Genomic DNA, 22,433 nt, shown 5'->3' with positions numbered 1-22,433 from the left:
CCTTGTCCCCTTAAAAAAGTGGAGCATCAACACTTCCCGTCTTCCAAATCCCTTTCTTTGTCCCTGGTGCGCGATGGAGATGGGAGCAGCCGAGCATGGCGAAATCTCCTGTGGCCGAATGGTTACGGGTTTCGCCTCATAAGCGGAAAGTCATGGGTTCTTCTCAGGGTGGCAGCCTTAGGTTTAAGTTTAGAGGTAGCAGCAACCGCATGAGTATAAAACGGTTGCTTCACGTGCTCTTCAAGCATGTGATCGATCTTGGGATATTCCTTTGCGCCTCTTCCCAAAATACTTTCCTCGTGTCTTCGCATGTAAATAGTGCCCAGCCGATCGGTATTGCACTGCAGTCCAGTCGCATTGTCCAGATCAGAGCAAAGGGAACACCGCAAGAGTAGCGCCGCAATAAGACAATTGTCTTTACAAGACCAAGCGCGGCAAATAATAGCTGCTGGGGTTCTAGCGATACATAGCGCACAAGGCTCAAGGAATGGAGTTTACAGCATCTGGATGGAACAGCACTTTTCCTCTCAATAGGAACTGTGTTACAGATCTGGAAATGCTTAATAACAGTAAAAATGGGTTACACGATACAATAGTCCTTGTAATCAGGATTCCGTGTCTTAATACTCAAACAGAAAAAAATGGCGAAATCCAGTCTGCAATCCGCTAAAATCACCGTCTCCTAACGAAGCGAAGTTAGCAGTCCGAAATGGTGATGGTTTGGAAATTTTGTGTCAAAGGGACTTTCATGTAAAATTGGACGTCCGGATTCCGAATTCCAAAGACAACAAATTCCAAAACACAGCATTTTTCATCGAAAAAAAAATCTAAAATAGTTCCTTAAATTTTGGTATTATACGTTACACGACTGTAAAAAAAATTAGACGTGCCATTTATGAGAAATTTAATGTACCTTACTTTTAGAGTGTAACAATGTTCTACAAAGTTGTAGAGCACACAATTGCAAAAAATGATGTGTAAACCTTAGGAATTTGCTTATAACTGCCACGAATTGTTTATCGTCGTTCGTGTCTGTCGCGGGTGACCTTGAACGACCATGATCACCGACAACCAACCTTTTCAAAACTTTTTCTACAATATTGTAGAACATCGTTACACTCTAAAAAATAACCCTGCAAAGTTGGAAAATACTCAAAATTTTCAAATGAAAAATGTTGTTCTAAATGAAAAATGATTCTTTGAAGCTATTGCAGTTTTGAAAAGTACACTAAATTACCAAAAAATACAGTCGAGTTACGAAAACTGGCAGAATTTTTGAAACCATAAATGCAATGTTTCTTGAAAAAATACTCAAAATTATAGATTTTGCTTTATGGGTATCAAATGTTCCGATTTGTTCATGCATTTAGAATGAAATGATTAATTTTTTTGAAAATACTCAAAATTTTCACAAAACTACGTATTTTCTAAAACTACTAAAAAATTTCTTACAATATGAATACTAAATGATTGGAATTTTTCATACATTTCGATAGCAACTGTCAGGAGCCCCATATATTACTGGATATTGTTACACGAATATTGTAACTGGATGAGAGTGAGTTTGATTACAGTAAATAGCAAGATAAGCGTTGTGCAGCATCCGGAATTGCTAATGCTAATGCTAAAATTTTGAAAGCCACACAGCAAAAAAATGTGTAAATTTGGAAGGTGTAATTTTAGAAGGTTGAATATTACCTCTTTTATGATGTAATTTTACCTCAATTTAGACTGAAAAGCGACATTACACCAGAGTAGTGGTCAAATTACACATTTTCAGAGGTAAAATTAAACATTTTTTCTGACATAAAAGATGTACCCCTTCCAGATGTAATATTACGATGATTTTTTTTTCTGTGCACTTTTTTTTTGTTTCAAATGCTCAAAATTTTCACAAAAATTTTCACACATTTTGAAAGCTATAACACCATCTTTTGAAAATAGTAAACACAATCACAAAACTATGTATTTTTGAAAAAAAATACTAAAAATTTTAGGGGTTTTAAAATATGGATATCAAATGATCAAACTGTTCACATGATTCATCTTTAGAAAAAAAAGTCGAAATTTTCCCAAAACTACGTATTTTCGGAAAAAAAACCTATTTTTTGTACTGTACGGGTGTCATATGGTCGGGATTTTTTCATACATTTTAAAAGTAATAACACAATGTTTTGAAAACACTTCGAAAATCCTAAATTTTGCGTTACGTAATAGAAGAACGCTCCCTTTAAGATTCTTTTGAGAATTTTCACAGCAGAATTTAATTGAAGTTTGTAAATTATGAATATTATGTGTTTTTGAAACATAATTTAAAAAAAAAACTCTTCAAATTTATAGGCATGTTCAGTAGAACAAATTTCATGTGAAAACTTTTGATTCAGTTTGAAATGCAATTTAAATTGATATTTGTATAAACAAACTAGTTTCTTCCAATTTCAAGCTGAATTCTGACCATTAACGATTTTTCCTGAAATTTATATGTATTTTAATAAAAAAAATCTTTTAAACTTGATAGGTAACTAAATATAAAAATTGTTTATTTTTCTTAAGGGGTTACATACATGTAGAAAATCACAAAATTTCATGTTTCAGAAAATTTATTCAATCCACTCACAATGTGATTTTCAATTTCTCCTGAAAGTTTCATGAAGATATTCCATGATTAAACTGAGTAAGAGACGATTTACGCTCAAAATTTTGCCATGCGCAAAGCGAACTGTCAAACTTTGTGAGCGTTTTTCTCTAAACGCCGTGTTGATTTACGGGTGCCACGATATCTCGAGATGGGATGGACCAAATTGGATGAAATTTGAGGTGAAAACTAACAAGACAAATTCCGAAACCCGATTTTGAAATGTTGCCTTTTAAAAAATACAAAAATCAGAAACTGACGATTTTTTATAAAAAAAAAACACATAAATATTATTATCTTTTTTTCAAATAAACTTTTTGAAAATCGGGCTTCGCCATGCACACAGGACCGGTTTAACGAGGCTTCACCAAAAATTTGAGCCGATTTGGTCAAAGCAGTGTAGAGATATCGTGGCACCCGTTTTTTGAAACTGCTAACTTCAAATAGCTATATCTCGGCAATTATACAACCAAATGTCTTCAAATTTATTAGTCTATTAGTTGAAAATATATATTTAAATGCCCTTAAAACAGATTTGAAAAAATTTTAAGTGTGTGCTCAAACCAACCTCTGAAATTTTTGCCGATTTATATGTATGTAACCCCTTAAGCAACATTATTGATGGTACATTTGACATTTGAGCTATGACTGTCAAAGTCACCCGGGAATTCAAAATATGAATTTTTAACGCAATTTTTTTTAAACATTTGCCTACCCCAGTACATGTTTAAAAAAAATAAAAGTAAAAACCGTACCTGTTGGAAAATCTCCCAAAAATAAATAGAAATGCTATAAATGTCACCCATGTTTACGGTATTTTCCAAAGTTTGATAAAAAAAAAAAACATTATTCAACGACAATGTAGCCCAACTCATGCTCTACGAATTGACGAAGGAAATTTGTATAAAATGTAATGTTTGGCAATAATTTACTTTACACCCCAGAAACAAACATTTATGAATAACTTTTCAAGGGTGCGTCCATATAAAAAAATCATTCTGAAACAAGTCATTTTTCACAAAAAAAAAAAAAATACAAATTATGACCCACCGTGAACCATAGCGACGACGGTTCACGGTTCACGTTGTTGTGTGCATGTTTTTGAGCCTAATTGGAGCCGACGTAAAAGGGAGGTCCGTGTGCTAATAAAGATTTATCATTTTATACGGCACCACGTTCTACGCGAACAGCTACGGTGCATTAGGGAAAGGAAAAGTCCAAATGCCAACAAGCCGGGCCACACGTGCTATTGGTTGGTCTTTTATTTTCCTTTTTCATGATTTATGCACCAACAGTTGTCTTAACAAAAAAAGGACCTTTGGCAACAACACTGCGACTTTATGAAGACGCCATCGCGATTCACAGGGAGGGCATTAAATGACTTGTTAAAGTGGTGCAATAATCGTTAAGCGCAATCGCAAAGCCTATCGAAAGCTGGGGGTAAAAATAATTTAATGACCGAAGCGAGTACCGCAGTGATCCTGCTGCATGCGATAGGATTTTAATAATGTGTTTAATGTGTCTGCGTAAAACCGTGTTACAATCCGTGGCGCGACATCTTAGTTAGTAAGCAGGTTTATAGCGGGAAAGTGGATATTAATACTGTTTGCTGAACTGAGATAAAATGTTTCCAAAAATAAATATTTTAATTTGAATTCTGTGCTATTTATATTTTATGACACGTTTTTATCAATTTCTTAAGAACATGTTTCAATAAAGAAATGCAATTTATTTTTTGCTGTGCTGGTTTTCTACCTTATCTTTTGGGTCATTTTTATGTGTTTTGTTTGCTTATTAATATTTATGAAATTAATTCTGTGCCAACTCTCTCATAGTTACCTCAACTCCCTTCGATTTTCGCGCAACTAAAACTCTATTCGATTTTTACTTGACGGTGGGGCGGTACAAACTTTTATTTTTATTTTTAATGTTCATCAAAACACACTTTCTATATTTTCTTATTTCGATAACGTTAAGAAGTAGAATTAGGATGTTGGCAAAGGTAAAAACCCTTTGAAAAACATGGTTTCACGATTTGATGGCGTTCTCGCAATTTCGAGAGAAACTAAAACTGTTGGCGTAGAATGACCTATACAAAATGTCGTGATTTTCATCTCTAGAATCAGAAAACGAGCTACATCATTGTCGGATTTTTCTTTGTCATGTTATTGCTTGATTTGCAAAGAACACTATTTTTATTTTTTTCTAATTTTCTGATATGTTTTTGGGGACATAAAAGGCCAACTTTTCAGAAATTCCCAGAACTGATAAAAAATCTTTGACCGAGTTATGAATTATTGAATCAATACTGATTTAAAAAAATCGAAATTTTGGTCGCAAATTTTTTTTCTATATTTTTCGATGTAAATTTAAATCAAAAAGTACTTTAGTATAATTTTGATACAGCGCATTGTTTTCAAGATACAGCCATTTTTAGGTAACTTTTTTGAAAATAGTAGCAGTTATTCATTTTGTAAAAAAGAGCCCATGTTTGCCCATGTTGAAAAAAAAAGCTTTGAAAAAAATATTTTTGAAAAGCTGAGAAAATTCTTTATATTTTGCTTTTATGATCCTTGTCAATACGACCTTTAGTTGCTGGGATATTGCCATGCAATGGTTTTGGAACAGAAAAATTGATGTTTTTAGAGTCACACCCAAAAAACCCACATGAGTCATTTAGAATGTTAAAATTTGAAACATTCGTGAAATTTACACAGAAATTTTTTTTTTAAATAATGCTGCTTCAAGTTAAGTGTCTGTTTCTGAACATATATTTTTTTTCGAAAAGTTCAGAAAATTTTCAATTATTTTCATATAATTTTTTTTTAAATTCAAAGTACACTTATTTCTGTGGACTCCAAAGTTAATGCTTCCCTTTGAGTTGAGCCAGCGCAGAAATTTTGTTTGACGGTGTAATCAAGTTTGTTGGTAACCTGATTCCCTTTAACAAAAAAATCTGAAATAATTTGTTTACTATTCATCCAAACAATGATTTTTTTTTTGTGAATCGCAGCAATCTCACATAAATCCTGTACGTGTGTGTTCAAAATGTATTATGTTCAGTATAATTACTATTAAAAAACTAAAATTAGGACCAGAATTTAGAATGTTTACAAAAGCTGCTTATTGACAAACATTTCAAAATGATTCATTTTCATTTCATCTAAATCAAATAACGTCATGATTCGAAATCTGGACACTTAGAAGCATATCATTTTTGTTATAGCTGGCAAAAATTATGTAATAAGTTGGAAATGAAGAAATATCATAAGGAAGTAGTATAAACAGTCAGTTTCAAGAGAATGCATGCGAAATATTTCTTTTCTAACAATTTTTCATCAGAATTTGAAAAAAAAAATGATTTGTTGTTCTGCGAATCCCGGGCACTGATAAAAGCTGATTTGAAATCCGGACACTTTTGCTTCGAATTCCGGACACTCAATTTTACTTATGAGTCGCACAAATTTGGACTGAAATGTTAGTGAATGGCATTCTTTAGGTTTCAAATAAGCTGATAACATCAAAACAATCAGTAGTTTATATAAAAATTAGCTAGAATTTAACGAAATCGAAACCATAAATTTCTACTTGCCTTCCCGGTGCTTCAGATGCCTATGAAATATTTCAAGTGAAATGTTTCGCATTTTTGGTAAACTTATAATTTTATTTTATTCAATTGTTTTGGCATTAACTACAGCGTTCAAACAAACTTTAAACGTAAGATTATGTTGGAATTCATCAAATAACACAGTTTTGACATTCATAATGCGAACTTATATCCAAATAATAGATAAAACAAGATGAATTGTCCGGGTTTCGAAGCGTCCGGGAATTCGAATCATGACGTTATGCTGTTAACATTAAAACAATCGATATTTTATATAAAAATTTGCTAGAATTTAAAGAAATTCGAATCATAAATTTCTGCTTTGCCTTACCGGTGGATCGGATGCCTATGAAATATTTTAGTGAAATGTTTCACATTTTTGGTAAACTTATAATTTTATTTTATATAATTGTTTTGGCATTAACTACAGCGTTCAAACAAACTTCAAATGAAAGTTGATGTTAGAATTCATCAAATATTACAGTTTTGGCATTCATAATGCAAACTTTCATCCAAATAATTGATAAAACAAGATGAGGTGTCCGGGTTTCGAAGCGTCCAGGAATTCGAATAATTACGTTATGCTTAGCAAAAAAAAAAATATAAAAATTTGAAATTACAAGCCAATATATTCATATTTGAATGATTTCGCGTTACTGTACATTAGAATTTCACAAAGTTTCAAAATAGTTTTGATCGAACACAGACATGCTAATTATGATTTTAAACCCCTGTACCAAAAAGGACCTAATCAAAATAATTTAATGAAAAAAAAAAATGATTTCAAACGCAGGAAAATGCCTTTCAAATGGTTTTCAATTGATCAGACTTAAATTTTCATCGAAAATATGAAGTTTTTTTTTATATTGTTTTTGCTCCCATAAAATCAATCCGATTTTTTCCCTTTATATGTATTTTACAGTGAGTTTGACCCAATTTCGCACAGCTTTCGAGAACAAAGCTATTTTTTACCCAACCACTGACGAGAAATCAAGTGTCTCCGGGGATCAAGTACCCGAGCATGGGTAAATAACAAGGGAAATGCGAAATAATACCTTTCTCTGGTATCAATACCAAATTTTGGTATTCCTGGATCCTTTAAAATTTGTCTTAAGGATTATGCAAGAGCAAAATGTGCTATCATACCAATTTAAGGTATTGTTTTGATATTGCAAAATTGCAGAATTTGTCAATGGTCGAACACCACATTTTGGTATTCTTTTGGTATTACAGTATTTTATCAAATTCCTGTGAAACTATGATAAAATTTTGACCAATTAAGACAAAATAATTAATTTTGCGCTAAAATGATGTCTCAAAGCGAATGCTTTCATTGAAAACCGGAAATTTCAAACTTGATTTTAAACATTTTTGATATACCCCCTAAAGAAATGACTTGAAATTGTGGAAAATTTTCTAAGTCAGAATGGCACATTTTGGTATTATTTTGGTATTAAAGTGTTTTATCAAATTCCTCTGAAACTATGGGATTTTTTTTATAAATTTTGACGAGATAAATTATTTCGCGCTAAAATGATTTGAAACCCAAAAATGTTAAAGCTGATTTTAATTTTTTTTGTATATACTCACTAAGATTTTTTTTAAAAACTTTGAAATTTCTCTAAGTTGGGATAACCAAATACTTTGAAAAACGAGTCAATCGACATATTATTGAATTTTGGTGAATTTCAATCCATTTTTTAATAACACTTATTTTTCAATCTTGTTATTTTTTAGAATCTTCAAGAACTTCAAGCACAGGCCGTTCATCAATGACAAATGCATTCGATGTGGTGAAGAATATCACTAAGAAAAACAGGGAATCATCAGGTGAGTAGATTTGGCTGTTGTATATGGATCATTTTCGTTTTTTCACTAACTGCAACTGCTGCACTAAAAATGGTATGAAAATACCATATTTTGGTATTTCTTGTGCAAATACCAGCGACCAAAATGTGCTCTTGGTTGCCCAGTAATAGATGGTAAAATACCATGAAATCATACCAAAATCATGTATGTGAAACACCACAGGAATACCAAAATCTGATTTTCCAAGGGCGCACGAATACCTAAAAATAAAACCATGGTAATACCAAGTTTTGGTATTCAAGCCATGTTAAGAAATTCAGAAGACCTCAACTTGGTATTGAAATGGTTTTATTTTGTGGTATTATTTTATCTTCGAAATAACATGGTTTGGTATTATTGTGCCCTTCCACATACAAGACTTTGGTATGATTTCATGGTATTTTACCATCTATTACTGGGCAACCAAGAGCACATTTTGGTCGCTGTTATTTGCCCAAGTAATACCAAAATTTGGTATTCCCGTGTTATTTACCCCTGCTCGGGTAGAGCTGTGACTTCGGATATCCGGATAATCTGCAGCATTAATAATTTTATTAGAAAATGAACTAACTTATACAAGCCAGCTTTGTCTCACGACTTTGGGGTGACATAGATAAAAGACATCGACATAGACAAGATAAAAAAAATCATTTTACAGGTTTTCAAAAGACATTTAATTTTCTAGCACATGATTTTTGATCGAATACTATTATCCGAAAAACTATCCGATTCGTTAAATTTTTATTCTTAAATCTATTTTGGGTTCATCAAAAATTTTATCCAAATAATTTTTAGCTCTGATACGATTTTCGTACATCTCTTTTGATTTGGTTTGATTAAAAAGATGAAATCTGAAAATGTGAATTATCCGTATATCCGGAGCCCCAGCTCTAGGATCAAGTCTCTCCACTCTCCCCTACACTACAAATATACGGCTTATTTTGTATTTTTAAATAAAAAAAACATTTTACAATTTTGTGTTTTTCTTACTTTGCACTATTATTACTGAGAGTATTTCAGTATGCTAGAAAGTTGTAGAGATAACATGTACAAAAGTTTATTTTATCGCAATTTTCCCGAAAAAAAGGTTTGAAAAAGTTAAATTGATTTCTAAAAAAGGTCACCTTAAGCAGTCTTTTTTCTGCGATGCGCAATAGCAAACTTTCCTACAGTGCGCAAGGCTAATTACGAACCTCAATTTGCTAATGAAGCTCATATATTTTGCCACCATGAGAAGTTTTGCAGCCGGAGTTGGCTTGCCCACTTAAATGGGCAAAACCATGAGCATCACAGTTGGCCAGGGCGGAGGCAACCGTATTTATTAGTTTCAATTAAAATATCATCGGAATCCGATAATACTAAACAATTTATCGGCGGTCATTAGCAAATGACGATCGACGGCGCCGCCTCCGGCACTAAGGCAAGTGTGTGTGTGTTCACAATGCGAGGGAGTCTTCTAATCAATTTTGACCGTTGGAAGTTTAGGGGAGAGCGGGTTGGTTCAAATTGATGACTAGTTTTTGGTTTGTTTTCACAATTTAGTGAATTTTAAAGGTTCCAGAATATGTTGGAAGCTCTTAAAACGTAAAAATCATTTGAATTGAATAAAATAAAACTTGAATAAGCTTAACAATGCTAATATTTTGTCCATTTGTTGTGACAATAATTAAAACCACACGATAAATCCCACAACACCATTAACATTCCCGATGTTCACCGCACTGCAGATCGTGAGAAATTGTCAGAGCGTCACAGTGATTGATTCACGAGGGTCAGCTCACCCTCCACTGAGTGGCCACCGGGCAGAGATTGCATGCGCGCGATGATGCTGTCGCGACGCGGCCGTTGATTAGAATAGTCGTCGGTTCAGCTTTTTTTTTTGCTTAAATCAAGATGTCACGATTCCGCGCCGGCTTGTGGGAAACATTTGGAAGGAATTAGACTTGAGCCATCCGGGCACCGGTAGTTCCCAGATTTGATTTGATTTTCTAGCAATTAGACGATAATTACTAATCTTTATCAAATGTCTCTTTGATGGAAGGCTTTGACATCTGAATTGATGGAATTCAACAATTTCTTGAGAAATTTTCTGTTTTCATGTGGTTTCAGCTTAAATCTGACAAAAGTCGTGATGTTTCAATTCGCTGAAAAATTGATAATGTGACCATGATGTGTAGGAAAAAAACTGAGCAGATGATCGTGATGGACAGCATTTTGCTGTCTAATTAGCTAGCAATTAATCAAAACCTCATGAAGATAAAATCGTCGATTCCTACTTTGAACTAATGTAATCAAATGTGTCCAGTTTCATCTACATTGTATTCTTCATAAACAATTTTGTTAAACTGTTTCTTGAAACTTTAAATTTCACGCCAAAAACACTCACCAGGCCGTGGCAGGTGGACAGCGCCACCCGGGACTGCTCGTGACCTCGGACGTGGCCTTGGTAGTGACAGTTGTGGACGTGCTTCTTGGGACGTGACCGGGTGCGTAGATCGCGCCGGTGCCGCTCCACGACCATTAAAGGCGCGACGAACGAGTCCGTTGACGGTCTGAAACAAAATAAAAAAAAAAAACAGAATCAAAAGGTTGAAGATATATTGAATGATGTGGGAACAGAAAAGTAGAAGGGGTTTGGGAGGGAAAGGGGAAAAAAAGGAAATCAGATCGAGATCTGATCGGTGGTGTGGCGGCAAGGAAAATTATACACTTGTAGAACGGTTCGTTGAGGGATGCACTATGATGAATTTCCTCATGTTTTATATGAGTAATCTTTTCTGCCAGAATTTCATGTTTTTTTCAAAGATGCAATTTGTTTAAAACATTTTTTTCTTGTTTTGAAAAATGTGGCATGCTGAATTCGGCAGTAAATTTTGTTTGCTTTCAATACATTAAATTATTTTAATCTTGTTTCAAATAATGTTGTGTTATAATTAGTTATATTTATTACAATTGTTGTTTATTGTATATTATAATCATTAAAAAAAAAACATATTATTGTTTAACATTATCTCAACTCTAACCAAAAATATCCAATTATGCAACTTTTCTTTCGTTGCAATTGGCAATCAAATGGGCTTTAACTATAAGTGATGCATATTTTTGGTTTCACGATTTAGAACCAAATTGCATCAATATAATATTCAATCATAGTTAGAGCGTCCAACTTCCCGGGGTTACAAAATTCTCGGGAAACGGGAAATTTTCAACGAATTTCCCGAGAATTCCCGGGAAATATGAAATTTAACAAAATTTATTCTGAACCTGTTTCTGATTAATATTTTGCAACAGAATTCTATAGAACAGCAACTTTAATGGTCAAAAGGAGTTTGAGGATCAATTAATGGTGGATGCTTGTAAAATATCATGCAACTTTGCGAAAATATTATAAATTTTCTATTTTTTATGCTGTCTTTCAAATCGTACCAAATCGAAAAAAAAATAGTATTTTTTGCTGAGAAATATTTTTTTTTAATCAAAGTGTTAGGATAGTGAAAAACCATGCTCCTCAGAAATAAAATTTGTTGAAATTTGTCTCAGTGATCATAAAGTTGAATAGAAAAAAAAGAAATAATGTTTTTCATGGCAAAATAACTTATTTCAGAACAAGTATTTTCTACTTGTCAATAATAGATAATCATTGAATTTGCCTTAAAAATCTAATGTCCAGCGCTAATTAACATCAACCACTAATTTATGAAATCACAACTCAAAGTTTTGCAATATTTTAAGCGATTTTTTGAAATATGGTTGCGTTCTTTGGGTAAATTTCATATGATACGAAGTTGCTTTTTAATGATTTATCATGGTTCCATTTATGGTACGATTTTAGTTATATGGTTATATGGCCTAATAAATTTATTAGATTATAATAATTGTCATAGTGTAAAAGTGGTTGAAATTATACAATTTTTATTCATTTATAAAATTTCTTATTTCAAACAGTTATTTCTCGAATACTTTTAAACATATTCCTCTCGAACAACCATCTTCGAAATTTTTTTTTTATCAATTCAATTTTCAACCAATTTGGTCAAAGTAAACAATATAGAGAATTTCTTATTTTCAAATGAAATAACAAAAAAAAAATCGGTAAAATATATGGTCGAAAACAAAATAGGAAATATCTTTTACATACTAGCGTAATTTTTCCAGCCCAACATATAAGCAAACAAAATTCCTAGTTGTGAATGGTTCAGAATTCAATATTATCTGAATTAAATCTTGACATGAAATTTACAGACAAGCTTCAAGCTTAATATGAATAGTAGATTGAAATGAATAAAATCAAATTAGGTTCTCTAACAATTATTTCTGTATAATTTCAAAGCATTGGTGCCAAAAAGGTAGGAAAATGTATGCTTCCGCTTGTATTTCGGGAATTCGGGAAACGGGAAATATTTTTTTCCGGGAAATCCCGGGATTTTTTTCCCGGGACGAGAAATTGGATGCTCTAATCATTATTTAATGATTCATTGAAATGAAAGTGATTTTTTTCGCTCTGTCGCGGTTTTATAAATTTTCAACGGTTCTGAGATATTTTTGAGGAATATCTATAAAAATTGAGGTGTTTTAGTTAAATTAGTGATTTTCTCGCACATTATATAAAAAACTAGAAGCCATAAGAGTCGAAAAAAGAGCATGATTATTTTTTTTGGAAATGGAAGAAAATTCACTAAATAGCAATATGATTTTTTTTCAAAATATGTTTAACATGTTGTCAAATGACAGGCTCTCAAATACTAATGAGAATCGGGAAATTATTGTTTTAAGTAATAAGATACATGTAACAATATAATTTTGGTGAAGACTGCTTAAACCGGTCCCGTGTGCATGACGAGAGTCGATTAAAAAAAAATTAAAATAAGATAAAAATATCAGTACGGTGTTTTTTATTATTTTTTTTATTTTTGATTTTGAATTTTTTAATCCGGCTGAAACTTTTTTGGTGTTATGGCATCATTAGTTTGTCCATATAATGTTCCATACAAATTTGGCCGCTGTTCAAATAAAAATGATTTATGAAAATTAAAAAAAAATAACTCTTGAAGGAATTTTTTGATCGTTTTGGTGTCTTCGGCAAAGTTGTAGGTTTGGATAAGGACTACACTGAAAAAATAATACACGGTACAAACATGTTGGTGATTTTTAATTTCACTTGATTCGCAAAAAAAACATTTTTTTTTTATTTTCCGATATGTTTTAGGGGACATCGAATGCCAACTTTTCAGAAATTTCCAGAATGTGCAAAAAATGTTTGATCTAGTTATGAATTTTTGAATAAACATTGATTTTTTTTCAAAACATCGAAGTATTGGTCGCAAGAATCAGGAAATTTCACGAATGTTTCATATTTTAACATTGAAAATCGGACCATTAATTGCTCAGATATCGACATTAGGAAAAGGTGGGTTGTTTAGGTGAAACTTTAATATTCCTGTTTTTTAATCTTTGCATGGCAATATCTCAGCAACTAAGGCTCGTATCAACAAAATTCAAAAAAGCAAAATATAGAGAATTTTCTCAGCTTGGGGCAGAGTTGGGCACTTGTTAAAAAAATGAATAATTGTGACTATTTTTAAAAAAGTTACACTTTATCAAAATTTCACTCCAGTTCTTTTTAATTTCAAATTCGATTTTACATCGAAAAATATAGTTGTAAAATTTTTGCAACCAATATTTTGTTTTTTTTTTTTGAAAATAATCAATGTTGATTCAAAATTTTATAACTCGGTCAAAGATTTTTGCACTCTCTGGAAAATTCTGAAGTGTTTTTTTTTGCATATCAAGTTTCAGTGACAAAAATTGAAATTAAAAATCTGTTTGTTACTTACTTTATTCATGAAATATCTTCCTGGAAGTTTTAGGAGTGACTGGAAATCATGGTTTCAGGGAATTTAATAAAATTTTGCAATTTTGAGATTTTCTTCAAGTATGTAGCCCATAAAAAGGTGCTATTTGGAGCTTACTTGAATGCGGATTTTGATTCACAAAAAATACTTAAAACGCAAAATTTATTGCGTTTTTGTGAGAAAAAACCCTTATTCATTTCAGTTGCAAAAAACTCCGAAAAATATGTTTAATTATAAACAAAGCCTGTCTTTCGAAAATTGAAAAAGTGTGTATCCTCAGCATGAGAGAAACAAATCTTGACTTCAAAATATTTCGGTACCTGAGATTCAAAACAAAAATGTGTCCACGTGGTTTATGGCAATCATAGTGTCAACTATGTAGAGCCAAAACTTGCCAACTTCACTTTTTTTTAACCAAAATTCTCCCATTATGGGACGCCAGCTTGACGCGACCGCCGCTGGAACCCTAGCGGTCAACTTTTAGCTTCAGCTCTAGAGGGCGCCGCCGCCGCACAGTTGGATTTAATTTTCATTTCATTGTCTTTTATGGAAAAATTAAATTCATCTCTTATATGGCTGGCAGTGCAGCAAACAGTTCGCCGAAAGGAAAGAGAGAACCAAGAAAGGGAGGGAGAGAGCGAGAGAAGGCAGGAGCAGGAGGAAGCGAAAACGAACGTGAAAATAACTCGTTTTCTTTTCAGAATCAAGATCGCGGGAGCGCGCGCGCGGTTTGTCCGTTTGTCTGTCCGCCTGTCTGTCGGGACTGACTGTCTGTCCGTCTGTGATTGTGGCCGTCGTCGTCGTCGTCGGTTGACCGTCGGTGTGGCGCTTACATGACGAGCGCCGCGATACGTGAGATGCGCCGGCGAGAGATGACCGACGAGTTCAAGACTTAGCGCCGGCCGGGTGGTAGGGGAGAGATGGGTTTTGGTAGTTCAAAACCTGATTGTAATATTTTTTGCTGCTTTTTTGTTATTTATTTTTTCAAACTGTATCACAAATAAAAAACTTTCTTAAAATAATACCAAAGTCAAAATAATTATAAAAAATAATAATAATTCTTGTTCTCCAAATTTATAGTTTCAAAACAAAAATCATTTATTAATAAAATTGAAAAATAAACACTTGATGATGTTGATGTTGATCACTGTTTTTCTTTCTTTCAAAATGCCATGAAATTGGAAAATATATTTTAATCCCGTTTCAATATTACTTTTAAAAAATAGTTGGGAACTTTTTTTATCAGCTCATAGTCTAATATTCCTTTCTGATTTGTTTTTTTTTCATTCCGTTTTTTTCAAACTTACGACACTTTGAGAGTAAAACTTTTTTCAAACAAAATAGGAACACTTCTCTATAAGGTTCAGTACCGATCAATGCCACTCTGAAAGTATTTTTTTCTGCATTTTGTAAAAAAAAAGTTGAACCTTTCAATGTCATCTCTCTATACAAATGTCGTCCTTTTTGCAAGTTTGGGAGTTCAGGTGTTTATAAAATATGTTTCAGCTGTGCTTCCCAAATACAAAAATGTAGTGCGATTCATACAGATGTCATTTCACTCAATTTAGGAACCCCCTCATATATTTTTAAAAATATAATTCTAGAACTAACTTTCTGACCTTGAAAAGCTTGCCATTATTTTTTAATAAGTAGCAATATTTTAAAACTATGTTGTTTGAAATGTTTATGCCTAATAGAAATGCTTTACCAAAAACATACATAGGGCATTAAATCGTACTCAAGTAATTAAGACTTTTTAACATGGTTACCAAATACTTGAACCTTTTGCTGCTTTTATATGTTTTTTAAATGCTAATAAAATTGAACATAAGCCGACACCAAGAGCAAAATTTAAAAGTTGTTTTTCGATTCGAAGTTGAAAGTCATTTATTTATTTCGGGAGATGTAAAAACGTTAAGACTGGTTCAAATTTTATTAGAAGTTTGTTCTACGAAGGTGAAGGGGATCAACAAAAAAAAAACTTGAAAGTGCCTGTTTTTCGTTAAAAATACCAACATAAACGTTTATTATTGTATTAAAAATTGCTTACAATGATTTTTCAAATATTTCAATTATTATGATAAATATATGTTTTTACCTCCAATGTTTTGGAAAAATATTGAAAGGGACAAAAATTTAAATCAATGAAATTAACGTCGGAATTATTTTTATTACAATTTTTACTTCAATTCTAGGGAAACTTTTAAAAATTCTCTGAAATTCGGTCATTTTTTTTGTATTTTTTAATCTGGTTGAAACTTTTTTGGTGAATTCGGTATGCTCAAAGAACCGCCCGTGGGAGTCGCTCAACCTGCATTCCTGTCTCACATGAGGTCTGCACAGCTGATTCCACGTAGATTTTTCCCGCCAGTAATGAATATGTGCCAAAATCATAAGTGGTTTTTAACATATGAAGGGAAATCATCGTGAACTGGAACTGCCGGTCGTTAGCCCGGGTAAAGTGGAAACGTTGAGATGATTGTTGTCCTCTGCTCTCATCTCGCAAAAAGCCATACAGAGAACCACGTCCCATTCAACCGGCTCCGTGGCTTAATGGTTACGGCTTCTGTCTCCCAAGCAGAAGGTTCAGGGATCAAATCCCGGTCGGTACCTTTGAAATTTGGAATCAGGAATTTGAATATGAATAAAAACTAAAATGAATCAGGTGGGATTCGAACTCACACCTTTGGATTGGTGGTGGTCTGGGACGCTAAGCAGTCGGCCATCAGATGGTTTACACTCTAGCAGTGAATTGATCCGTAGTGATGAAACATGTTATCTCTTCATCTTATATTATTAAATACGCGCTGATCCCTGATTTGCCTGAGGGGATTGGAAGTCTAAATATAGATCGAGTTTCCTTCAGATGCTTGCTTCTATGTTTAGGCGGGGCCGAACAATGCCCAGCGACCTCGGAATTGGACCGCAAGGAGCTCTGTCATTCTGAAATGGGTCGTTGGAAGCAGCGCGAGGGCTATCACCACCTAATACCCGGGACTGAGATAAGCTGTATCAGCATTTGGCAAGTACACAGTCTGATACAAATTATACTTTCTCATAATTTCGCTACCGGTTAGCGGGTATTGGATTGGACCACACACACCACACACACATTCGGTATGCTCAAAGAACCATTTTGCATCATTAGTTTGTCCATAGAATTTTCCATACAAATTTGGAAGCTGGAAATTATATATGAAAATTCAAAAAATCTGTATCTTTTGAAGGATTTTTTTTATCGTTTTGGTGTCTTTGACAATGTTGTAGCCCAAGTAGCACTCATAACTTGTCAACTGTTGAATAATAGTTAGACAATTGTTTTTGATAAACATACGAGAAAAAATCTGAACATAACTTAAATAACAGTTTGTTTCACTGCTTGTATAACTGACTTATGTAACTATCGTGTTTTGTGCCACAAAAGTGTTAAAACACAGTCAACTTCACTCTTTTCCAACAAAACACAACATAGAAAAATTCTCACCTATTTGGAGGGTTCCATCCAATTTGCTGATTTACACTGTTTAAACAACTTATTTTGGAACACCTTCGATAAAAACTTGCTTGCTCACTTCCGTTTGAGGTATTTATCACTTGATTTCAGTCGAAAACGCTTTTTATGAGCTGTAATTAAACGTCAAAATCCTGAAATGCCATGATGCTGTTTCCTCATCTGCATTGTTTTCCTCGAAAACAGTTTGTTGAATAAGAATAATATTGCACTGTTTGTTTTACTGCTTATCTAACATTGTCATGTGACGGCATCTTCTGAAAAATGGGCGTGGCCAACCATTCTATAAATAACCTTAGGTTTTCTCGCTTTGTTACACAAATGTTATCGGAGAATAGGTTATATAACTGATATTCAACAAACATATTCAACTTGACATTGCGTGTTGTTAGGTGGTGTAAATTTGTACGTGAGGTATTTAGAGTTTCAATAATGTTTATTTATCAAAGATTGCAATAATTTTAATTGTTGACCGATTATTTATAAAAAATATCGCCGGTAAAAGCTACAAAAAATATCAGCTTACGGAATTAATGATAGAGAAAACAACAAATTAAAATCACACAAATTTTTAATGTTACTCCGTGGTACGGTAATCGAAATGACAGTTTAAACGGTTTGTTATAACAAAGTTACATAATGGAGTTATAACAACAGACTTGAAACAAACTTATATAACTTTATTTCCAATGACAGCCTTTTCTGGAGTTAAGTTGTATAGCTCACTGCAGTATAACAAAGCTGACAGCAGCCTTCTTATTGACGATTAGGCCAGCTTGTTTACTATGAAGCCTCGTGGAGAGATGTGGAAGCGTGCCTGGACCTGCCGTGGAGATAACAACAAGTCGTCGAAGTCATCGGATCGAATCTTGGGAAAGACGAAGTTCATCAAAAAAATGAAAATCTAAAAGTTCGCCATGAAGAGGGTTTTACAAGAATCACAGTTAGAGAGCGCGAAAATAATATTTTATTTTTTTTTTTTCATACAATTTTAATTATTTTCTAAATAAATCGGGCAGATACAAGCGTAAAAAAATAGTCAGAGATACTATTCATATTGGCTCTTTGATTGAAATTCTGATAAGAACTGTTTGTTTACATGTAAGTTGGGTAACGGTTAGACAACTGTTTTCAATCTATCTTTCCTATTCAGTGTGCGCTTTGATTTGACAGCACAGCCGTTAACCACGCCCCCTTTTTTCGTCGAATCTCTTGTTAGCTAGCACAGTGTTGTCAGATACATTTGTACAACTTACTCTGATAACTTGCATCTTATTCTGGTGAGTTATACAACAGAAAAAAGTGCGCTTTTTCCAATGCACAGGAGTTGTAGAACAAGTTGTGGTAACGAGGCCGTTCGGTTATACAACCAGTTGGGAAATACGTTTATCTGACAAAGTGTGTTGCTTGGGAGGCTTGGATAAGGACTACAATGATGCACGGTAAACAAAAATGGTAATTTTTAATTTTATTTTTTGTCACTAAATCACTAAATTTGCAAAAAAATGCTATTTTTTTTCGATATGTTTCAGGGGACATCAAATGCCAACTTTTCAGAAATTCTAGAATAGGCAAAAATCTTTGACCGAATTATGAGTTTTTGAATCAATAATGATTTTTTTTCAAAAAATCAAAATATTGGTCTCAAAAATTGTTCAACTTTATTTTTCGATTGAAAATTGAATTTGCAATCGAGCAATTCCAGCTCAAATCAGGAATTTTACTGGTACTTTTGTACCCGATTCTCTCCGATTTCAACGATTTTGTCTTCCTCACTAAGGAGAGGCTATAATCCTGCTCTAAAAATGAACTTTTCAAAGAAAGCTCGTAGACCCATGTATACCTATCGACTCCGAATCGAAAACTGAGCAAATGTCTGTGTGTGTATGTGACCAAAATTCTAACTGAGTTTTCTCAGCACTGGTTGAACCGATTTGGTTTAAGGTCTCATACGTACCCATTGATTTTCATAAAGTTTCGATATTTAGTACAAAAGTTATGTATAAAAATGTTTTTTTTTTGTATTTTTACGGATGTTGGATAAGTGACCGAAAATCGATTTAAATATCGTCATGTTATACATCGTTGGTTAGGTAATCGCAAGACATTGAAGATCTGGCAAACCTGAAGTTATGACCACTTAACGTGAAGACTTCCATCATTGTCATGATTTTTCGTTCAAAGATATAAATTTTGCGTCACTTTGAATATTTTGACAAAATTCCTTCAACAAGTTGTTTAGAATAGTGCCCTACACATGCTGATTACTTTTTTTTTAACGATTATCCTATTCCTTGTAAAGTTATGGAAATCATCATTAATCAATGATTGCCAACTAGGACGTCAATGACTGTGCCACAAAATTATATAAATTTTGAAGCACATTTGATTTAGATCAAAAATTTCTTCTGTGGCTTCAAGGTGGAAACAACCGGCACATGCTGATTCCTTTTGGTGCTGAAATTCGTTAAATTGAACTTAATACTGAATATTTTATAGTGATGATCAAATTTCTTCGAAAATGATTAACGGCTTCACCTTAAGTGATATATATGTTCTTTTTTGAGGCCGGATCTTACTTAAATGTATTAAAACTATGTCTGGATCCATAATCTAACCCACCGTTGGTTAGGTAATCAAAAGAACTTTCCAACGAATCCAAAACATCAAAGATCTGGCAACCCTGTCTTGAGTTATGACCTAAGTGGTCATATTTGTGTGATATTTGTGTACTTTTTTTGGCGGATTTTAAGAAAAACTGGAATGTGAGTGAGGAAAGCACCAACCAATTAGGTGGATTAAGTTAGTTTATTTTAGACATGTTATTCTAGGCCTTTATAAGCCATTTTTGTGTAGGTATATGGAGCCAATTGTACTAAAAAATGACATTTGAGTAGGGCGTAAGTGTTTTAAATATTTCTGTATTTTATAATTTAAAAATTACTGTGCCTCGAAGCCGTTGCATTGTATCAAAAAGTGTTCATAGACAATCTTGTAGGAAATTGGACGGGGTTTCTGAAAAAAATACACTGAAAGAAAAATTCACGCCACTTCCATGAGATTTTCAAATATTTATGTTTGAAAGTTAAATTTTAAGGTGACGTCACGATTTTTTTTCGTTCAAAATTTTTGAGGAAGTAGCCTAATGGCCTATCTACAATCACTTAGCTTAGAAAATTTCACTTAGCTTAGGAATTTGAATCAATGGAAATGAATCTGAGTTTCTACAATGGAAAAGTAATCAAATTAGAAACTGACGTTTGGTTTGGAAAATTTCAAAATCTACGGTAAGTTGACGTTTCCATATCAAAGGTAAACAAACAACTGCATAGCAACGTATATCAGCCCAGCAAGCTTTATAAGTTGATTGTGGATGACGAACGTAAGTTGCAGACTTTCCTAAGTAACTACTTTACTTAGATGTTCTAAGCTAAGTGATTGTAGATAGGGCATAAGATTTTACAAAAAATCACGAAAAATGCATTTACTGAAACAGTTTTTGGGAAAAGTGGTCTAAATGTCAAAATTTTCTAAACCGATAGTGGGAATCGATTCTCTAGACAATTTTACATTAAAGTCTTCATATTGATCATTGTCCTATGTCCAATCCTTGTGAAGTTTACAGCGGTTTAAATAATAAAAATGTTAAAAAATAGGTTTATTGGCGGATTTTGGAATTTTCTTTATGACAGACTTGATTTTTCAGTCTCGAAAATATTTTTACTGGAAAGCTCGTCCAATTTCCCATAAGCTTGCCTGGAATTGCTCAATCAAAAAGTACTTCAGTTAAATTTTGATAATTTGCACCGTTTTCAAGTTATAGCCATTTTTAGGCACTTTTTTTTTTGAAAAATAGTCAAAGTTATTTTTTTTAAATTGTTTGCCTACGATAGAAAAAATATTTTTGAAAAGCTGAGAAAAATCTCTTTATTTTGCTTTTTTGAACTTCGTTGATACGATCGTCAGTTGCTGAGGTATGACCATGCAAAGATTTAAAAACAGAAAAACTGATCTCAACAACTAATGGTCCGATTTTCAATTTTAAAATATGAAACATTCACTACTAACTAACATTTCAAAGGGGCGTAATATTGAATTACCGAAGTTTTTATTTGTTTATGTTTGACAATCAATGTAAGGAATGAAGTCTCAGAAACATGTTTTCCAATAAAAAGATGCCTGGTGCAATTCTATCGAAAAAATAATTTTTTCACCCTAAAATCTTCAACAACATGAACGTTGAAAATAATCCCCCACTTCCCTACGCAGGGCACCCCGTGGCGTCGACCTGGCGTGTCTGATGGGTAATTTGTAAAGGGTCCAGTCAACCAGGCTGCTGGCCCCCAAGTGGCGACCGGCAACGTCCCGCCCGGCACTTGGGGCCAGTCGAATAAATATGTTTTCTGATTATTAGCAGATTCGTGTGATAAGATATACGGGAAGAGAGTGGGGTTATTTTTGGAATTGCCGCGGAGGGGGTTTGGTGCGGATTTATGAGACGATATGGTCGCTCAAGTGGCGGTCGAGAGGTTCTTCATTAAAACTTTAAATATTTGTTTAAAGGTCACAGAGCTAAATTTAGAAGAGGTACGATTTAGTTTCATGTTGAGACTAAAGATTTGAGCATCGGAATTTGATACTTACTCCAATTCCAGGTGCAGCGTTTGGTCGTCAACGTCGACATGGTAGTGCAACCGCTCATCGACGACTGCTCTACGATTTCGATGTCCGAGCGTTTCACTCTCGTGGAAGTGAACTAACCGATGGGACAGTAGGTCGCCTCGGTGGGTCACTTTTCGCGGAATAACCAGCCGGGCATCGTTCAGGTGGTGAGTGAAAAGACCTTAAAAGGAAAAAAAAACGGAAAACAGTTAATTTGTTGATTACAAATTTTCATCAATGAATTCACCAAGACTCGTATTTTAATCTCGAATAAACATTTGTAACCTAATGGTTTCCAATTTGTTGGTGTCTTTAAGT

The 22,433-nt window shown here is 33.4% G+C and overlaps 1 protein-coding gene across 1 annotated transcript in view; it reads right to left on the bottom strand.

The window, feature by feature from the left end:
• LOC6053164 (A disintegrin and metalloproteinase with thrombospondin motifs 7) overlaps positions 1–22,433 on the bottom strand; it is an 83,721-nt gene that overhangs the window by 53,436 nt on the left and 7,852 nt on the right. Inside the window, exons 2-3 of the mRNA XM_038259063.1 lie at positions 22,098–22,296; positions 10,477–10,642 (exon numbers count right to left, since the gene is read on the bottom strand). Of these exons, the coding sequence (XP_038114991.1) occupies positions 10,477–10,642; positions 22,098–22,296 (365 nt within the window). The remainder of the gene's footprint in view (positions 1–10,476; positions 10,643–22,097; positions 22,297–22,433) is intronic.

This window comes from Culex quinquefasciatus, chromosome 3, assembly GCF_015732765.1.
Source record: "Culex quinquefasciatus strain JHB chromosome 3, VPISU_Cqui_1.0_pri_paternal, whole genome shotgun sequence".
Lineage (NCBI taxonomy): Eukaryota > Metazoa > Arthropoda > Insecta > Diptera > Culicidae > Culex > Culex quinquefasciatus.
This window is presented reverse-complemented; position numbering and strand designations above follow the sequence as displayed.